Raw genomic sequence first — 18,303 nt, 5'->3', positions numbered from 1 at the left:
CAGTCTGCACACCATTAATAGTTGGAACAACCATGCTATGTGATCAGCTGTCTGAGAGAAGGAGTTCTATTCATCAAGTCACCCTGTGGGCAGCCTCTTTCGTCCTGGTTACCACACTGTGTGAGACACCAACCCTAGTGATGTCACTGCTCTGGGTCATTGATTAACATTTTTTCACTTGTGTCATTAATTCATGATTAGGATGAGGATCAGATTGTCCCTACGACACACTAGAATATGGATCTTTTATGTCTAAGCTATTCCAGTGTATCTTTGGCTTTCCAGGAACATCAAGGGATATGAAGCAGAGTTGTAATATACATCTTGATATCTCTGTGGTATACGGATGAGTATATATTTTCTTAAACTTAAACTCCTCGATAACAATAATCTCCTAGATTATGTTTAATAAGGATAATAATATTAATAACTAGCAAATGACCCGCACTTTGCAGCGGCAAAGTACTGCCTTAAAATTTTTATTAAGAAGAAAATTAAACCTTTTATAAACTGAGGGAAGATATACCAATAATTATTTGTTAAGGATCTCTTTGTATACCACATTGTGAGTTCGGCCCTCCGGTTGTAATATGACCAAGCTGTGCGCTGAGCTTACTCTTGAACATGCAAAGCACAGTTGGCCATGTGAACAGTAATCTTGTTTCAAATCTCACAGCTTGGATTGCTGCTGTTATAATCGGTTTGAGTTTCATGGTTTGTTTCAATTACGACAGTATTTGTAGGACTTGTGTTGAAGTGACATTCGGCATCTGTCAAGCGTTGTAAGTATACAACCAGTTTTATTGATAACTTCACATCCAGCTTTTGAGAGTTTAAACATTCATAAACATCAAAGTGTCCACTACTGAAATCGTCAATTGTGAATCCAAGATGTTTAAGAGGCATTGGCGGTTGTGGAAAGGTGTAAAATATTTGGCCATTTCGGTACACTTGAAAGCGACAACCGAACAATTCACCGGCAGCCATCAACTCACATTTCACTCTTCTAGTGCTCCTGTGTAGTATAATTATCTCCTGTACCGTCATCAGTCCACACCTTGAACCTGTCCCAGTCATTCAATACATAAGACACAATGTTCCTCCGGATATCAAGAGTGAGCCTGCTATGGCCGTGCAATATGTAACACCGAGAATGTAAAAGGCAGGTGCCATCTCAGGGCATGGAAACCACTCGGTAAGTGACAGTTCTTTGATCGATGGTGAGCACCTCGATAGACATGTTAATGGGGGTACAGTTGGAATGATAAAGGAAATGGGTACCTGAACAATGTAAACTAAGTCTAAAATACCTACACAATAACTACAATTGTAATAAACGAACAATAAAACAGCGGAGAAGCTGTGGAGTAAAAAAAAAGGCTGTAGTTATCAGCAGGGAGACGTGAATCCCGTGGCAAAGCAAGGAAGGGAATGTAGAGACAGGAGCGATGGACGGCCTTATATAGGCAGGCAGCCAACAATGTGAGAGGCGTTGGGATGGGGGACCGAGCTGCAGGCTATGGACGTATATATGTACGTAAGTAGGATTCAGTTAGCGTTGGGAACCCGCGTACCAAATTTCTTGAAGATGGGCCCATAAGTAACAAAGACCGTTGGAAAGTTCAATATGGCGGCCGACTGTGGCGTCATACCACTGGAATAAGTATGTACATTGGTTTCGGTTAGCGCAGGGAAGCCGCCTACCAAATTTCGTGAAGATGGGGCCATAAATAAGAAAGTTCAACATGGTGGACGTTGTCGACCCTTATGACTGTTACACGTAGAATTTCGAAATGAAAAATGCTTAACTTTTGTAAGTAAGCTGTAAGGAATGAGCCTGCCAAATTTCAGCCTCCTACCTACACAGGAAGTTGGAGAATTAGTGACGTTGGAAAGCTCAATATAGCGGCCGACCGTGGCGTCATACCACCGAAATAAGTATGTACATCGGCTTCGGTTAGCGCAGGGAAGTCGCCTACCAAATTTCGTGAAGATGGGGCCATAAATAAGAAAGTTCAACATGGCGGATGTTGTCGACCATTATGACCATTACGTATAGAATTTTGAAATGAAACCTGCTTAACTTTTGTAAGTAAGCTGTAAGGAATAAGCCTGCCAAATTTCAGCCTTCTACCTACACGGGAAGTTGGAGAATTAGTGATGAGTGAGTGAGTGAGTTAGTCAGTCAGTGAGGGCTTTGCCTTTTATTAGTATAGATTCATTACATTTACATAGAACTTTTCTCACTACCCAATGCTTTTTACAGATTTACAGAGTAAGTGGGGAGACACTTCAACCACCACCAATGTGTAGCACCCATCTTGATAATGTGACAACAGCCATTTTTGCACCAGTATGCTTACATTAGCTATTAAGTGGTTAGAGAGAAAGATGAGAGAGTGATAGAGATAGCCAGTTAGAGACAGGAGATAATTAGGGGACATGGTGGGCAATTTACCCTGGACATTGGGATACACCCTGCTCTTTATGAAGGATGCCCAGGGATCTTTAATGACCACAGATTGTCAGGACCTCAGTTTTAGGCCTCATCTGAAGGACAGTGCTATTTTTCCAGCACAATGTTTCCATCACTCCACTGGGACATTGGGATCCATATTCAAACCACAGGGTAAGTTTCCCTTGCTGGCCTCACTGACATCTCTTCCAGCAGCAACCCAAGCTTTTTCTGGTTGGTCTCCCATCCAAGTACTGACCAGGCCTGCACATGCTCAGCTTCAGGTGGATGTCCTGTTCTGAAATGCAAGTGGTATGACCACTGGTATATCCACTTGCATGACTGATCTTTTTTAAAATGCCACTTCTGCCCACATTGAAAAGTTTTTATTCTTGCCTGCAGGAGCAACCTTTGGGTTATTAACTTGCTTGATGTTAATTCTCCACATAAACTGTAGGTACCCAGCAGACTGTTCAGAATGTCTTTGTGCTTTTCTCTATTACTTTTATCCTCCATCCTAACAAATTTTTCAATGACATATCACTGTATCGTTAAGTTCCCATTGCCATGCAGTTGTGTCATTGCAGTGATGTACTAATGATCTAATGCTTGCACTGTTTAACACCAAGGCCAAAGCATACATTTTCGTGTCATCCGATTAAAAATACTTTCCATTTGGTCTCAGAATCTCCTTTGTTCATTCTTGCAAATTAGTCAAAGATTTTTAAACAATGACTTTTGTTTCACTCCTGTTCCATGAACAAACTGCTGTATGTGCAGTTTTACTCATAGCAGCTGACAAGGACAGTAAGCCGTTTCTTTAGGGTTGTCATGGACTGCTTGATCTCTTTTTATAACTAGTGCCTGTTTTGCTGGGATATTCCATTTTGTAGGCTGCCCAGAACTTTGCGTATTCATAGCTGTGCCATATTGTCTGTTATCTCTTTTTAACTGTCTGTACTGTGCTTTGGGGATTTTCAAGTTTGGAGAATCTTATAAGATCCTTAATATGGATTGACATTTTATTTCAAGGCATTTTCACACCCACTTAATTTGTTGTGTTTTTTTTTTTTTTATACTCCAGTGCAATTTCTTTGAAATTGTGGTTCATTTAGGTTCATGTGAATACACCTATCATTCGAATCAAAACAACCAGACTAAGATGCTTTCAGAAGCGTGGTCTTGATGTTGTACAAACTGTTTTGTCATGTATGGCGATCCTATTTTCCCCTTTATATTTTTTATTATATAAACTGAACCAAAAACCCTCCAATCCCATACACTGGTTTACCACTCGTGGTCAGATACACTATCTCAGTTCAACTCTTCCTCTCCTCTCCCCTTCTTTAATATGACCTGAGGCAATTAGACAAAGTGAAATAACAGGCAGGAGAAAGAGTTACACACTTAACTACACATTATTAATAAAAAATCTTATAATATTATAAGTAATTTCATGCAAACAAACAGAATATGGCATTGCAAACCAAGACAATGCAATCTGATAATGTTAGATGTGTAATTTCAGGTTGCCCCATGACTTACAGTTGCATTTGATTCTACCTGGTCAGATCACCAGGCAGCTTGCTTTCTTCAAGTCATCATCTGGTCAGCTTTCATCAGGATGCAACATGACAGACAGAGATATCTTTATAAGCCTCTCTCTGTATTGTCCCTGTGTACCCCTGATGGACTATTCACTAATGGAATAGCATTGTCAGTCCTCCCATTTCAAGTAATTTTGTCACCATCCTTCAAAAAACAACTAAGAAAGGAAATGCAAGTCGTTAAGTAATAAAACTAGCCCTCTTGGTCACAGATTGCCAGCAATTCAGTTATAGAAACCAGTATTCCTGAAGTTTCGGGGTAGAGAAAAAAGTGGGTTGTACTTTTCATATAGCATTAAAATGTAAAATGCTAATTCTAGAAATAAAGATATAGAAACTATTTTATCGACTTGTACAAAACATATTACTTCACCACTCCAAAAGAGCCCTGGAGCAGTTTGCATGAAGTTGAAACACAAAACCAATGTAACTACATGAAATACTACACATTACTGGTGAAATTGTGTATGATGAGTGTGGTAGTCATGCTAAGCATCTGCTGTCAGTAATTAGGAAATTTCATCCATCCATCCATTATCCAACCCACTACATCCTAACTACAGGATCACAGGGGTCTGCTGGAGCCAATCCCAACCAACACAGGGCGCAAGGCAGGGAACAAATTCTGGACAGGGCGCCAGCCCACCACAGGACACATACATACACCCACAATTTAGAATCGCATGTCTTTGAACTGTGGGAGGAAACTGGAGCACCTGGAGGAAACCCACGCAGACACAGGGAGAACATGCAAAAGTGATGCATGAAGTGAACCCAGGTCTCCTAACTGCAAGGCAGCAGCGCTACCACTGCGCCACTGTGCTGCCCAGGAAATTTCATTAAAAGCATAATACAGGCGAGGTTTAACATGAGCATTAGAAATAATAAAAATGTGTAAGTACATAGGTATAAATGTGACAAAATTTGAATACAATAACTCCCACAAGTACCAGTTAACTAGAGAAAGCCTAGCACCTGATACATGGCTCTTACATGCGTGATTGTGCAGCAATTGAAAAAGAATAATAAAGGTGTAAATTCATCCGTGATCCGGTGGATCAAAAAACATGCAGTACAGGGGTATCGAGAAGCGAACAGCAGTGCTCCATGAGACAGATGATCAAACCCCTTGATTTCACACTGTGAAGCTATGTGTGCAGCTGTGTCGGAATAACTTTTCGCACGTGATGTGTATATACTGACTTTAACATATATAAATTATAACCAAACAATCCAAGATGAACATTATTTACAAATAGTTAGAAGAGTTAAGACAGTAGACATTTGATTTGACATAGCTTAAATTGAGCTAATGTTCATATGATGGCCCTTGGGAGAAAATGCACAACATCTTACAGTGGAATGAAGCTGGCACCATACTGTCAAAACAACAGAAGCACATCAGCGTATGCCATCAGCAGAGCTTGCCTCCTTTTCTAAGCACACTTATTTAAAATGTGTTCTTTTCTACCATGTATACTAGCTCATATTTTCAAATATTTTCCCAGTTATTTGATAAGTCATTTTGCTCAGAGAGCCTTATTGGCAAATAAAACAAATAATTAAGGAAATATAGGGTGATGGGCAAACACAGCTGTTCTCAACCCTTGTGTGATATTTTTTTGTGGAAAATCTGCCCAATGAAAAATACGCCCATGGGATATTTATTGATATGTTGAATTCACTTGCAAATCTACAGTGTGAAATGCAACCAAATTACCTGGAAATTGAAACATGGTTAACGAAAAATCCCCTGATTCGGAACAAAGTAAACAGACTTGGAGTGTCAAAACACCTTCAGACTTGTTTTCAACATTCCTCTTGTCTTAATGATTTTTTAAGTGGGGTCTCTAGCCGCAGCTGTGGGATCTTTTAGAGGTAGCTGAATTTAACTCTAACTCAACAATACAATTCATTTTTGAATCCCCAACACACCACAGGCACATGGGGAGCCCACTGCTGCAGCAGCAACAGCAGTAGGGGAAAAGAATGAACCAGCCTGACAACATGAACACACTTGTGTTTGGAATAGGAATAGAAACTGTTACGCTCTGTGGCGGGTCTCTCTGGAGCTTGGCATTTTGTATCCTTTGTATTTTGTTGTTTACCATTCAGTTTTAGTTTGAAACGTGTTCCTTTTCTGTTAACTCCTTTTGTATATTTAAGTAGTTTTTTCTCTTTTCTGTTAATTATGCCATGTGTTTTTGAGAAACCCCTAAGTGAATTACAAGTACCAAATAACTTTTAAGTGTACTGAAATTACTGAAGATTTTTTTTCTGTTTGACATAACAGCTGCCATATTATCTTGGAACCTGTAGTAAACTTTTAGGAGGCAAAGACAGCTGATGAGGATATGAGAATGGACGTTTGACACTTTTTATTAAGATTATATGTCAGTGCAATAAAACTAAAATGCAAGAGAGACAGGGCTACGTTTTGGTGGCATTTATAACATTATGGTCAACAGAACTTCAAAGAGAAACATTTTGCACTATCTGCAAGGGTAACAAATGTGAAACACGACACTGATTCAGTACCATAGTTGGCATCAAGAACAAAAAGCAGAATAAAGTGTTGCAAAATGATTGGTGTCAAGGAAGTACTTTATGTCCCACAGGTTACATGTGTACTGATTATTCAAATATCTTATGAAAATTGTGAAGTGTAGTTGGAATAAAGTTCATTTATTGGGACATTCAGGCCTATTGGTCATGTCCTCTTTATTGGACAGACTGTTCCTTACACTAAATTTTCTATTCTTTACAGTGTTGTAAAGCAAATTCATTTACTTTTGTTTATTCTTTTCACTTCTTTTTGGTACAGTATGTGGTGATTTGCACTCTCTATCTATCTATCTATCTATCTATCTATCTATCTATCTATCTATCTATCTATCTGTTATATAGTGCCTTTCATATCTATCTATCTATCTATCTATCTATCTATCTATCTATCTATCTATCTATCTATCCTTATATAGTGCCCTTCAAATCAATATATCTATTACAGAGTATCTTTCATATCTGTCTGTCAATCAAGCTGTCTATTTTATGGTGCCTTTTCTACCTATCTATTTTATAGTTTCTTTCTATCTATTCTTATATAGTCTTTCATTATAATCTATCTATATTGTGCCTTTCACATCTATCTATTATATAGTATCTTTCATTTCTGTCTACATGTCTATTCTTATATAGTTTCTTTCACATCTATCTATTATGCAGTCTTTCATTTCTATCTATTTTATAGATAGTCTCAGTCCTTTCTGTCAAAGTGATTGTATTTTTGTCCCCCAGCTGTATAGCACAGCTTAACAGGTCTGGGATAAAGAAGCTGGTAGAAGATGGGCATTATTTATAGGGAATTACAAATAAATGCTAACGATACATGTACCTTTAGCATTTACGTTAACAGTTAAACGTAATTAGTACTCCTAATTTTCCACTCATTCTCTTACACCGAGGTCATCAGCTGTAGCCCTTATGTACTCACCAGCTTTTGAGGCAAACGAGAGCTTCTTCCTCTTAGTAACTGAATTTTTTAGCAATGTACTTTTATGCAGACGGTTCCATGGCAGTTCTATTTGATGCCACGTCAAGCACATTGAAAAGAGTAAATGGAAGGACTGAATTTCTGCCTTTATTTTTTGTACCCCCTCTGAATTTGCCAGCATAATGGGGCCTGTTCTGAGTATTGAATAGAATATAAAGGAGTCTGTCAGGGGTGTCGGTCATAGTGAAGATGGCTCTCTCCACCACTTGACTTGCTTCTCATGCACACTGAGCCACACACGTATCAGAATAATGTCGAGTTGGAAGTGGTGAATTGTGTATTTTGGTATACCTCCACTGGGGCTTCTGTGGTCCACAGGTTATCGCAGTTTTGATTACTGTTGAACTTTTAGTACCAGAATTGCTATGTTTTCACTTGTTTCTCCTAGTCTTTCTCACAAGAAGATAAGTTTGCCCCTGCTGCTTGTGTTTTGGCAAGTCTACATCTGATTTCCTTGTAATGTTGACATGCCTTAATTCTCCTGAGGTTGGAAAGGATGGAGGAAAAAACAAAAAAAAAAAAGACAGGAATGCATGGTCAACTTACTGTTTTCTTTCTTTGTCTTTTTGTCTCTGATCAGGTGGCGGCCTTTTTGGGATCATGTTGCCAAAGCAGGTGAAGCACTGGAAGTCAATGTGCAAAGGGCTGGTGCTTGGCACCTTGGTCACAAGTTGTATGATCCTGCTGTACTCTTACGCTACTCCTACTGTTCATCTCAACATACAAGAGTAAGTGTGATGTTGTCCATCTGTCATGACCTAGATAGAAAAGGATGTATCAGCTCTAAATATCCTCAGCATGACAGTCAGGTGAGGGAGGAGGAAATGTGAATCTTATCACAGATTGTACACACAGTGGCCATAAGGATGAGAAATGAGATGTAACTAGAGATGTTTCACTTTATTTGAGCCCTCCCTAGAGAAGTTTCATACAAGTCAAATATGAAATTCCACTGGTCAATTGTTGGCAGAGGAATATAATCAATATTTCTAAATATTGCCTCCTCCATGTCAGCCAGTAGATCAATATGTAGTGATGAACAGCCCTTGAGCCATATTTTTACAATGTTGCATACTGATTTGGCTTCAAAGCAGCTTGATTTGAAAGTCTTTACTTCCTTTGGAGAAATCAGTTTGTTCTTTAAATACAATGACGCATCTTTTCCCCCATTAGTTGTTGTTCTACATTTTAAAAGTGATTGGCAGCTTGAAACTGAAGCCGACTTAATATACTGTTGTATCTTCTAGGGGTATGCATGACTCCAAATATACATCAGCGTTACCGTGCAATCATCTCCTCTGCTTTTCCTTCTTCTTCTTTAAACAGGGCGCCAGTACCCTACTCCTGTGATTATCAGCCAGTAAACATTCGAGCTCTCCAGGCTTTCAACACTTCCCAGAATGCTCAAGGGCGTGGGGCTGCCTGCACGCCCAAGGTGGATATCATGTTCATGAAGACCCACAAAACAGCAAGCAGCACTATCCTGAACATTTTGTTCCGCTTTGGACAGAAGCACAGGCTCAAGTTCGCTTTCCCGGAGAGTCGTAATGACTTTCTCTACCCTGCTTCCTTCCAGCGATCTCATGTCAAGGACTATCAGCCTGGCATGTGCTTTAACATCATCTGTAACCACATGCGCTTCAACGAAGAGGAGGTTCGCAAGCTGCTTCCAGCGGACACAATCTACTTCACAATTATCAGAGATCCTGCGGATCTCTTTGAGTCTTCCTTTCACTACTTTGGTCGCATTATTCCATTTACTTGGAAGATTTCTGCAGATGATAAACTGGCAGAGTTCCTTCGTGATCCATGGCACTATTATGACCCGGAGGGCTTCAACTCCTTCTACCTCAAGAATCTGCTCTTTTTTGACTTTGGCTATGATAACAATCTAAATCCAGATGATGGGCAAGTGGATAAAAGTATAAAGGCAATTGAGAACCGATTTGACCTGGTCATGTTGCTAGAGTATTTCGATGAATCGCTGATTCTCCTGAAAGACATTTTATGCTTGGACATGGAGGATATCCTTTATTTCAAGCTTAATGCTCGCAAGGATTCTCCTGTATCACGGCTTCCCCTGGAATTGCGCAGCCTGGCGTCTGACTGGAATAAAATTGACCTAAAACTATACAATCACTTCAATGCCACCTTTTGGAACAAAGTGAAGCAGTATGGAAATGAGCGGATGGCCCTGGATGTGGCTGAACTGCAGCGAAGAAATGCGGAGATGACAGCCGTGTGCATTGAGGGAGGTCAAGCTGTGGAGTCCAGCTTGATTCAGGAATCATCCATGCAGCCCTGGCAACCCATTGGGGAAAAATCTATTCTAGGCTATAACCTAAAGAAGAACATTGATAAAAAGAACCGGAAACTTTGTCGAAAAATGCTCACTCCAGAAATCCAGTATTTGACAGAACTGGGAGTCAATCTGTGGATAACAAAGCTCTGGGCCCACATCCGAGAATTTCTAAATTGGTAGCACAGTCTTCCTTCCCTTATTGATTTGCACTCACGGGCTGCTCGTTTGCTAGTGAAAAATTTGAAGACTTATCATTGTATTACTGAATGCAAGAAACTCAGAGTTCAGTGCATGCCTTTCAAACACAATACTAGCAACATCGGAACAACCCCCCCCGAAGGGCTGGCAGTGTCTTCACCGTTTTAATAAGGGAATATGATCAAAGAAAAATAACTTTGACAAGTTCTACCACTGTTACTTTTGAAGAAGAGTTTTGTCAGAAATGATTTGTGATGAATATGATCAAAGAAAATAAGTTTGACAAGTTCTACCACTGTTACTTTTGGAGAAGAGTTTGTCAGAAATTATTTGTGATGATAGATTTATTTGAGGTCCTTGTGCCCATGGTTTAACATGGGGGCCAGGAGGTGATGAGATAAATTATGTCTAATTGCGAGGCTTTCCTTAGACATGCAGTAAAAAAGGTGAAAGGATTAAGTGAGCAGTGGCTTCCATTGAAACAAGGTGCTTACCTGCAGTCTCACTGGGCATGGCTCTGTTACACAAGGACCAGTGCGGGTATGCCTAGGACTGAGATGAGTGGATGTTCCCCACTGCTACACAAAATGTCCATGGAAGTAATATCGAGTGGCACTGTGTTCAGGCACTTATCACAAAGTCATTAAAGGAGCATGAGACACTGTGAAGTGTTGGGATACAGTAAATGAACATCTCAGTTACGGTAGCTTTGTGTTGTACTGTAGCACGTTCTTAACACGCTTACTGCATCCATACCAAGTATATCCTGTCAGACAAGGCCAGCAGGTAACTACATCTACTTGGGCAATGGAAATGATCATGCTGGCCTACGCCCATCACGTCCTTACGAAATTCACTAAAATTTGTTTTAGACCCTTTATCTCCCAGATCATTTTTCTGCACTGTTTTTACACACTTTTCAAAATAATTTCTCTATAAGTGTTTTGTGGAAACATCATGTCATACTGAACTATGTGAATGTCTGTTATTGAAAAACCTCATGGAAGGACGGCCCCAGCTAATCTATAAGAGAATGTACTAAAATACAGCCATGCACGCCAAAATCAATAATACATTTTAACATTCCTATACATTTCGAAACTTTTCAACATCCATTGTTTTGCTTTTGGCTTAGACTATTAACAGTTTCATCCTGTTTCTTACAAGTAGTTACTCTCACCAGCTTTCACAACACAGTCTTTTTATGCCCAACAATTGCATATTTCTTTGAAAGATAATCTCACAAACGTTTGTCCACCTTAATGAAAGGATAAGTGTCTGTGTGTCTGTCTGGCTGCTATGTCTCTGTCTTTCCAAGAGAGGGCACATCACAAACATTTGTAGCAAAAAAATGCCCTCTGTAATGCATAGACATTGGCATACAACACAGACATGCATGGCATTTGTCATTACAACAGATGGTGCATCACAAATATTGTACTTGTGTGTGTGTGTGTGTGTGTGTATACACCTGTATATATATATATATATATATATATATATATATATATATATATATATATATATATATATATATATATATATATATACTTACACACACACACACAAATGAACTGTCTATCTCACACTGTGTCAAGTGTTACTTAAAACTAGTAAAAATAATTGCAGAATGTTTTATATTTTTTCGATGTTCTGTTTCTTTCCATTTAAATATTTAAAACGGCTTTTTCTCACCAATTCAGGACTTTTGCACATCCAGAAAGACAATGTGGACTTCGAAAGGGTGATCAGTTAATCTACCATTCATAGATAACTGAGTCAAACTCCCACTTAAACTCAAAAGGCTTCCAGCTTGTTTATACCCTGACAGATAAGGCTGCTGAATCTTTTAGTTTGCACAGAGATCGGCTAGCAATTTCTGCTATGGCTGGTGGGAGAAGAAGCTCCCTTGTTTTATAGTCAGCTTAGGTTCTGTGCCTTCTTGGAACGTAAACATCACTGAATTGCTTCAGATTTATTCAAAAGCACTAATGGCCTGGTTGGTTTTAGACATTTTACATTCTTTATTATTATTATTTGGACTTTTCATGATATATATCTCAGCTTTCATTTCACGCACAGTTACAAAACCGTAAACTCCCAGTAACATGCTGTGTGAGTGAAAGGGACTCCAGTTTCTTAATTCTTTAGAAGTATTGCAAACATTACTGAATATTATATAATCATTACTGAAAGTAAGTACATTTATTGTTTTGTATATGTTGCTATTTTTTGTTTTAGGCATAATGCACATAAGCATTAGAATTCATGGACAGCAGGAGCTGGAAACTGTCAACATTTTGCTTAAAACAAATCAAAACAGTCAAAATATAAATGTTTGCATTAGGTTGGGGATTATAATTTGTGCATATTTACTTACCATTTCACACATTTAAAATGCAACATTTATCATACCCCTGTCACTTGCTTCTTTAACGTATGGAAGTGTTAAAATTTCAGTATTCATATTAAGTATTACAGCTTATGCAACTGTAGTACACTCTGGCAGCAGCCCATTTCATAGATAAGGATGTAACCTGACAGCTGGCTGGGCACGTTTTTACACACATCATGTAGGGAGCCATTTCATTATTTTTACTTTTATAAGTGTACAACTGATATATATATATATATATATATATATATTAGACAAAATCACATTTACATATAACAACAGCCATATGCCATGCATTTTTCATTCCAACAGATGGTTCATCTCAAACATTTGTAGTAATAAAATGCATTACATTTGTAATTCAAGCATCGCAAACATTAATGCTACTTTTACAAATCTATATAGTTTGTTTGACTATGTGTTATTTCTTCAGCTCACTTTGTTTGGTTGCCCTTCATTGTTCACCTTAATAAAAGGATAAGTGTCTGGTTGGTTGCAATGTCTCTGTAATTTCAAAAGATAGCATGTCATAAACATTTTAGTAATAAAATGCAATGTTTTTGTCATTTCACAAACATTAACACTGCTTTCACAAATCCCATACCAAATGGCATATAACCGAGACCTGCATTGCATTATTTATTCCAACAGATGGTGCATCACAAACATGTGTAGTGCTTCATTTTATTACTATATGCATTACAAATTATCTTCCAATAGATGGTGCACTGCAAATGTTAACACTGAGGTCTATGTTGATTACTTGAATTTCATCCCATCTTTAATCGGTAGCGCAGCTGGGGAAAGAATATTTGAACAGTTTCCAATATGCAAAGACCCTACAAAAACAATACAAGCAAAAAAGAATGTATTCATCAAGGTTCAGTGAATTGAAATTTAAGTCAGGATTTCTATTCCAAGGTAAGCCATTGAAATTAACCAAAACACAATTTCACTTTTGCCATATGTCATCACTTGAGTCTTTAAATAGAAGCGGTTCTTTCAGGTAAATGGACACTGTTTACCTTCTTTAAAATAGAAGGAGCTTGTGGCCACAAGTCTAACCTGCAGTCAAGAACAGACTCCAGATACTTACTTTTGTTGAACATCTCCTCTAAATCACCACTTCCACACATCTGAGTTGGGTGTGGGCTTTTTCCTGAATTGTATTTCATATCTACTGTAATGGTCAGCTCCTGCAGCACTGGCCCATAGTGCCACTACACTGCTTTCAATTGGTTAACACTGTTAATTTGTACCGTTTCAAGTTTTGACTGTTTTTGTTTTTAAAAGTAACCAACTATTAAATATGAAATGATTAAATGAAGAAAAATTTTGGACAACAGTTCAGCTTGCCAGTAAGCTACTGCTGAAGAAAAATCCACAAATGGTAACTTAGTCTGCGTCTTATTGAAATGTGCTATATGGTGAAGTTACAGAGGAAGGCTCAGTGTCACATACTGCGACTCATACACCGACTTTAGTATCAGTTTCATTGTCTTTTTCTTCATACATGTATAAGAATAAATTATGGTCAAAATTTCAACTTCAAGATTTAAATGTAGTTGCATGTTGTCTGCATTATTAATTTCTTAACATTTCTGGTGTTAGATCTTTTTCACAATTTCACACTAAAGTAAACCTGTGATGGACTGGTGCGCTCTGTCAAGGGTTTGTTCCCTGCCTTGAATTCTATACTAGCTGGGATGGGCTCCAGGAGAGCCCTGTGACCCTGCTCTAAGCTGCAATGCAATTTTAACAGTGGCATGGAGACAAAACAGCATGGGGTTCTAAAACCACTAACAAGCCTTATTGCCTTCCTTAAAAAAAGCAATAAACTATGAAGGCGTCAAACCCATCATGGCTTGCTTTGTTCACCTGTCCTTACAGAGACAAATGTGAAGCCTACCTAGCTAACTCGTTTCTGATGTGTTCAAAGCAATGATTACCGTTCTGAAAGTGGAACACTGTAAATGAGCAAAAACATTTACTCAGAAACAGACAATAAGCAAAAAGCCCAAGCAAATAAGGAATTGATGACAATAAATGGCTAATAAAAAGACATCAAATAACAGATTTTGTATTTTCAGATAGAATTAGGGACCCCTACGATCCGATTCTCAGATTTCTGCCCCAGGCCTGAAAGTTGCACTCTTACTCACACAGCCACACTATTTCATATTTATTATGATCCTGAAAGTCAAAATGACATCCATCACCACCCCAAAAACAACAAAACACAATTAGATGACATACTGTATGTGTGTGGCACATGACTGACCGATAACAATCAATTTACAATCCTGAAATGTTACAACCCTGTTCATTTTTAACAGATTGGTTCATGAAAACTTCCGTCTTTTTATGGGAGGTGAACCTAAAAATTGTTTGCAAGATACTGTTTCAAATAAAACTTGTAGAAAACTAAAAGGTCTACAGTTTGTTTTGTCACTTCCCCACATCAAAAACTAGTTATATTTTCTCTTATTTAACATTTACTATGGAGAAAGGTTTTGTCATCTATGGAAATGTTTTTTGGGTGTAAACCGGTTGGTGATCAAACCCTCCTGTTTACAAAGTGTGCATGTTGTACACCACTGGACAAGAACCCTACCATGCTGGACTTGCGCTACTTTGGTGTTATCAATGGTACACAATGCGTACACGTCACCCAACTGATCGCGAGATTTGAAATCGAAAGCCAAATGAGATCCAGTTCACTATTCATCTGCTGGGAAAGTGGACCAGTCTTCAATGAGGGCTACTCCATAGGTGGGCTTTGCAGACGTTGAAAATTTTGATCTTTTCTGATGCATAGTCAGTAAACCTAACATTTTTGCTCCTTGGTGACATTTTCCTAAACCTGTTGCCCTTCTTGATTCCAGTCTACTTACGGTGCAAGTTCAATCCCAGTTTTATCTTTAGACTGGAGCGATCCACATGGAACAGACAGGCAAGCACTCATAAGCCATTCAACCTTATTGTAGTATGAGGACTTTTTTGACATGTAGCTTCTATTTTTGATGTTTATTTCTAATGTAGGCTTAGAAAACTTGAATTTTGTTTGTGTTTTTCTTTGTTTAAGTGTGCTACATGATCTAAATTTGTCATGTTTGTCAGGGACAAGTTTAAGTCACTTCTAACTTCTACATTTACAACAGGTGCTGAAAATAGTTACCATGAGCATCTGTGCACTGATTATGGTGAACTACTGCTTGAAAAATGTTGGTCAAAGTGTCCAGTGAGACTAATGCACATGCTGTTTCAATTTCTTCTTGAGGTGCTGCCAGTGGTTTCATTCATAGAAGTAACAACATCTTCTGCGACAATCTTTACTGTATAGAGGTGTGATCAAAAATACAGTGAATAAAAGGAAAATACATAAAGTAAAAAAATTATTACAGTAAGACGCATTGCTATTAATCCCCTTCAAAATATGCCCCATATTGAACACACTTATCCCATTGTTCTTGCCACTTTCTGACGCAGATCTAGAAGTGCTTTTCCGTGAGTGTCTTTAGTTGTGCTGTCGTGGCTGCCTCAATGTCCTGCATGGCAAGCAAGAGCCAACATCAAGGTTAGGATGAGGATTGTGTTTTTTGACCTTGATGGAATTGTGTGAGTGGAGTTTGTACCCAGGAATGCTAAGGTGAACTCTGAATATTCTAAGTTTTTATGAGAGCATTTAAGAAAAGATGTGCGTAGAAAACGAGCTGAGAAAGGGGCAAACGGTTTCATCCTCCATGATGAGAACGCTGCATGTCACACATCGCTTCTGGTACGGCAATTTATGTCAAATAGAAATATTACGTGTCATCCAGTGTAACGTCTGCATTGACTTAGGACTGGACGTTGACGATAAGAGCTTTGGTGCAATTCCATGTTTGCTTCTCAGTCAGCACACAATAAACCCCAATGACAAAGTGAAGACAGGTTTTCAGAAAAGTTTGCAAAATTATTAGATGTCAAAAACTGAAGTCTCTCATTAAAATAAATGTTCAGACCCTTAATTTTTTGTTTTGATTTTAATTAAATTCAAATAACATTCCATACAGTAGTATAGGAGAAAGCTGGAGCAGAAGTTGGAGAATAACAGCATGAAGGAAGTGTGGGATGGGATGAAGATCATCACTGGCTGCAGCTCGAAGTGGGTTGCCACCATCGAGAGAGACGTGGAGAGAGCAAACCTGATGAACAACTTCTTTAACAGGTTTGACCATCCTAACCCACTCTCACCCCAGAGTACTTCACCCTCCACCCTTCCTTCTGCTGATACCAGCAAAGGAGAGACATCCTTACCCACAATTACAGCTGCCCAGGTAAGCAGAGAGCTGAGGAGACTTCGTGCCAGCAAAGCAACGGGTCCAGATGGAGTATCGCCACGAATGCTGAAGGCCTGTGTGCTGGAGCTGGGAAGTCCTTTACAGCGCATCTTCAACCTAAGCCTGGAGCAGGGGAGAGTCCCGAGGCTTTGGAAAACATCTTGTATCACCCCAGTCCCAAAGGTATCACGTCCTAGTGAGCTGAATGACTTCCGGCCTGTCGCTCTGACGTCACATGTGATGAAAAGACCATGGAGCATCTGCTGCTTCACCACCTGAGGCCAAAGGTCCGCCATGCCCTTGACCCTCTGCAGTTCGCATACCAGATGAGAGCGGAGGATGCCATCATCTATATGCTACACCGATCCCTCTCCCACTTGGACAGAGGCAGTGGTGCTGTTAGAATTATGTTTCTGGACTTCTCTAGCGTCTTCAATACCATCCAACCTCTGCTCCTTACGGACAAGCTGACAGAGATGGGACTACATTCATACCTGGTGGCATGGATCGTGAACTGTCTTACAGACAGACCTCAGTATTTACGTCTCGGGAACTGCAGGTCTGACATTGTGGTCAGCAGCATAGGAGCATTGCAAGGGACTGAACTTTTTCCGGTCCTGTTCAGCCTACATACATCGGACTTCCAATACAACTCGGAGTCCTGCCACGTGCAAACGTTCACTGACAACACTGCTATCGTGGGCTGCATCAGGAGTGGGCAGGAGGAGGAGAACAGGAACCTAATCAAGGACTTTGTTAAATGGTGCGACTCAAACTATCTACAACTGAACACCAGCAAAACCAAGGAGCTGATGGTGGATTTTAGGAGACCCAGGCCCCTCATGGACCCCGTGATCATCAGAGGTGACTGTGTGCAGAGGGTGCAGACCTATAAATACCTGGGAGTGCAGCTGGATGATAAATTGGACTGGACTGCCAATACTGGTGCTCTGTGAAAGAGAGGACAGAGCCGACTATACTTTCTTAGAAGGTTGGAGTCCTTAAACATCTGCAATAAGATGCTGCAGATGTTCTATCAGACAGTTGTGGCGAGCGCCCTCTTCTACATGGTGGTGTGCTGGGGAGGCAGCATAAAGAAGAAGGACGCCTCACACCTGGACAAACTGGTGAGGAAGGCAGACTCTATTATAGGCATGCAGCTGGACAGTTTGACATCCGTGGCAGAGCGATGGACGCTGAGCAGGCTCCTGTCAATCATGGAGAATCCACTGAACAGGATCATCTCCAGAGAGAGGAGCAGCTTCAGCGACAGACTGCTGTCACCGTCCTGCTCCACTGACAGACTGAGGAGATCGTTCCTCCCCACACTATGTGACTCTTCAATTCCACCCTGGGTAAACATTATCATTATACAAAGTTATTGTTTGTTATACCTGCATTTTTTTCACTCTTTAATTTTGTTTATTTCTATCAGTATGCTGCTGCTGGAGTATGTGAATTTCCCCTTGGG

The 18,303-nt window shown here is 39.6% G+C and overlaps 1 protein-coding gene across 2 annotated transcripts in view; it reads left to right on the top strand.

The window, feature by feature from the left end:
* Positions 1 to 10,779, top strand: part of gal3st1a (galactose-3-O-sulfotransferase 1a) — a 58,833-nt gene extending 48,054 nt beyond the window's left edge. For both annotated transcript variants that reach the window (XM_039770762.1, XM_039770763.1), the window contains exons 2-3: positions 8,196 to 8,343; positions 8,942 to 10,779. In XM_039770762.1, the coding sequence (XP_039626696.1) occupies positions 8,196 to 8,343; positions 8,942 to 10,097 (1,304 nt within the window). In that variant the 3' untranslated portion in view covers positions 10,098 to 10,779. The remainder of the gene's footprint in view (positions 1 to 8,195; positions 8,344 to 8,941) is intronic.
* Positions 10,780 to 18,303: the final 7,524 nt, after the last annotated feature.

Source organism: Polypterus senegalus, chromosome 12 (assembly GCF_016835505.1).
Source record: "Polypterus senegalus isolate Bchr_013 chromosome 12, ASM1683550v1, whole genome shotgun sequence".
Taxonomy (NCBI): domain Eukaryota; kingdom Metazoa; phylum Chordata; class Cladistia; order Polypteriformes; family Polypteridae; genus Polypterus; species Polypterus senegalus.
Note: the sequence above shows the minus strand (reverse complement) of the source record. Positions and strands in the feature narration are given on the sequence as shown.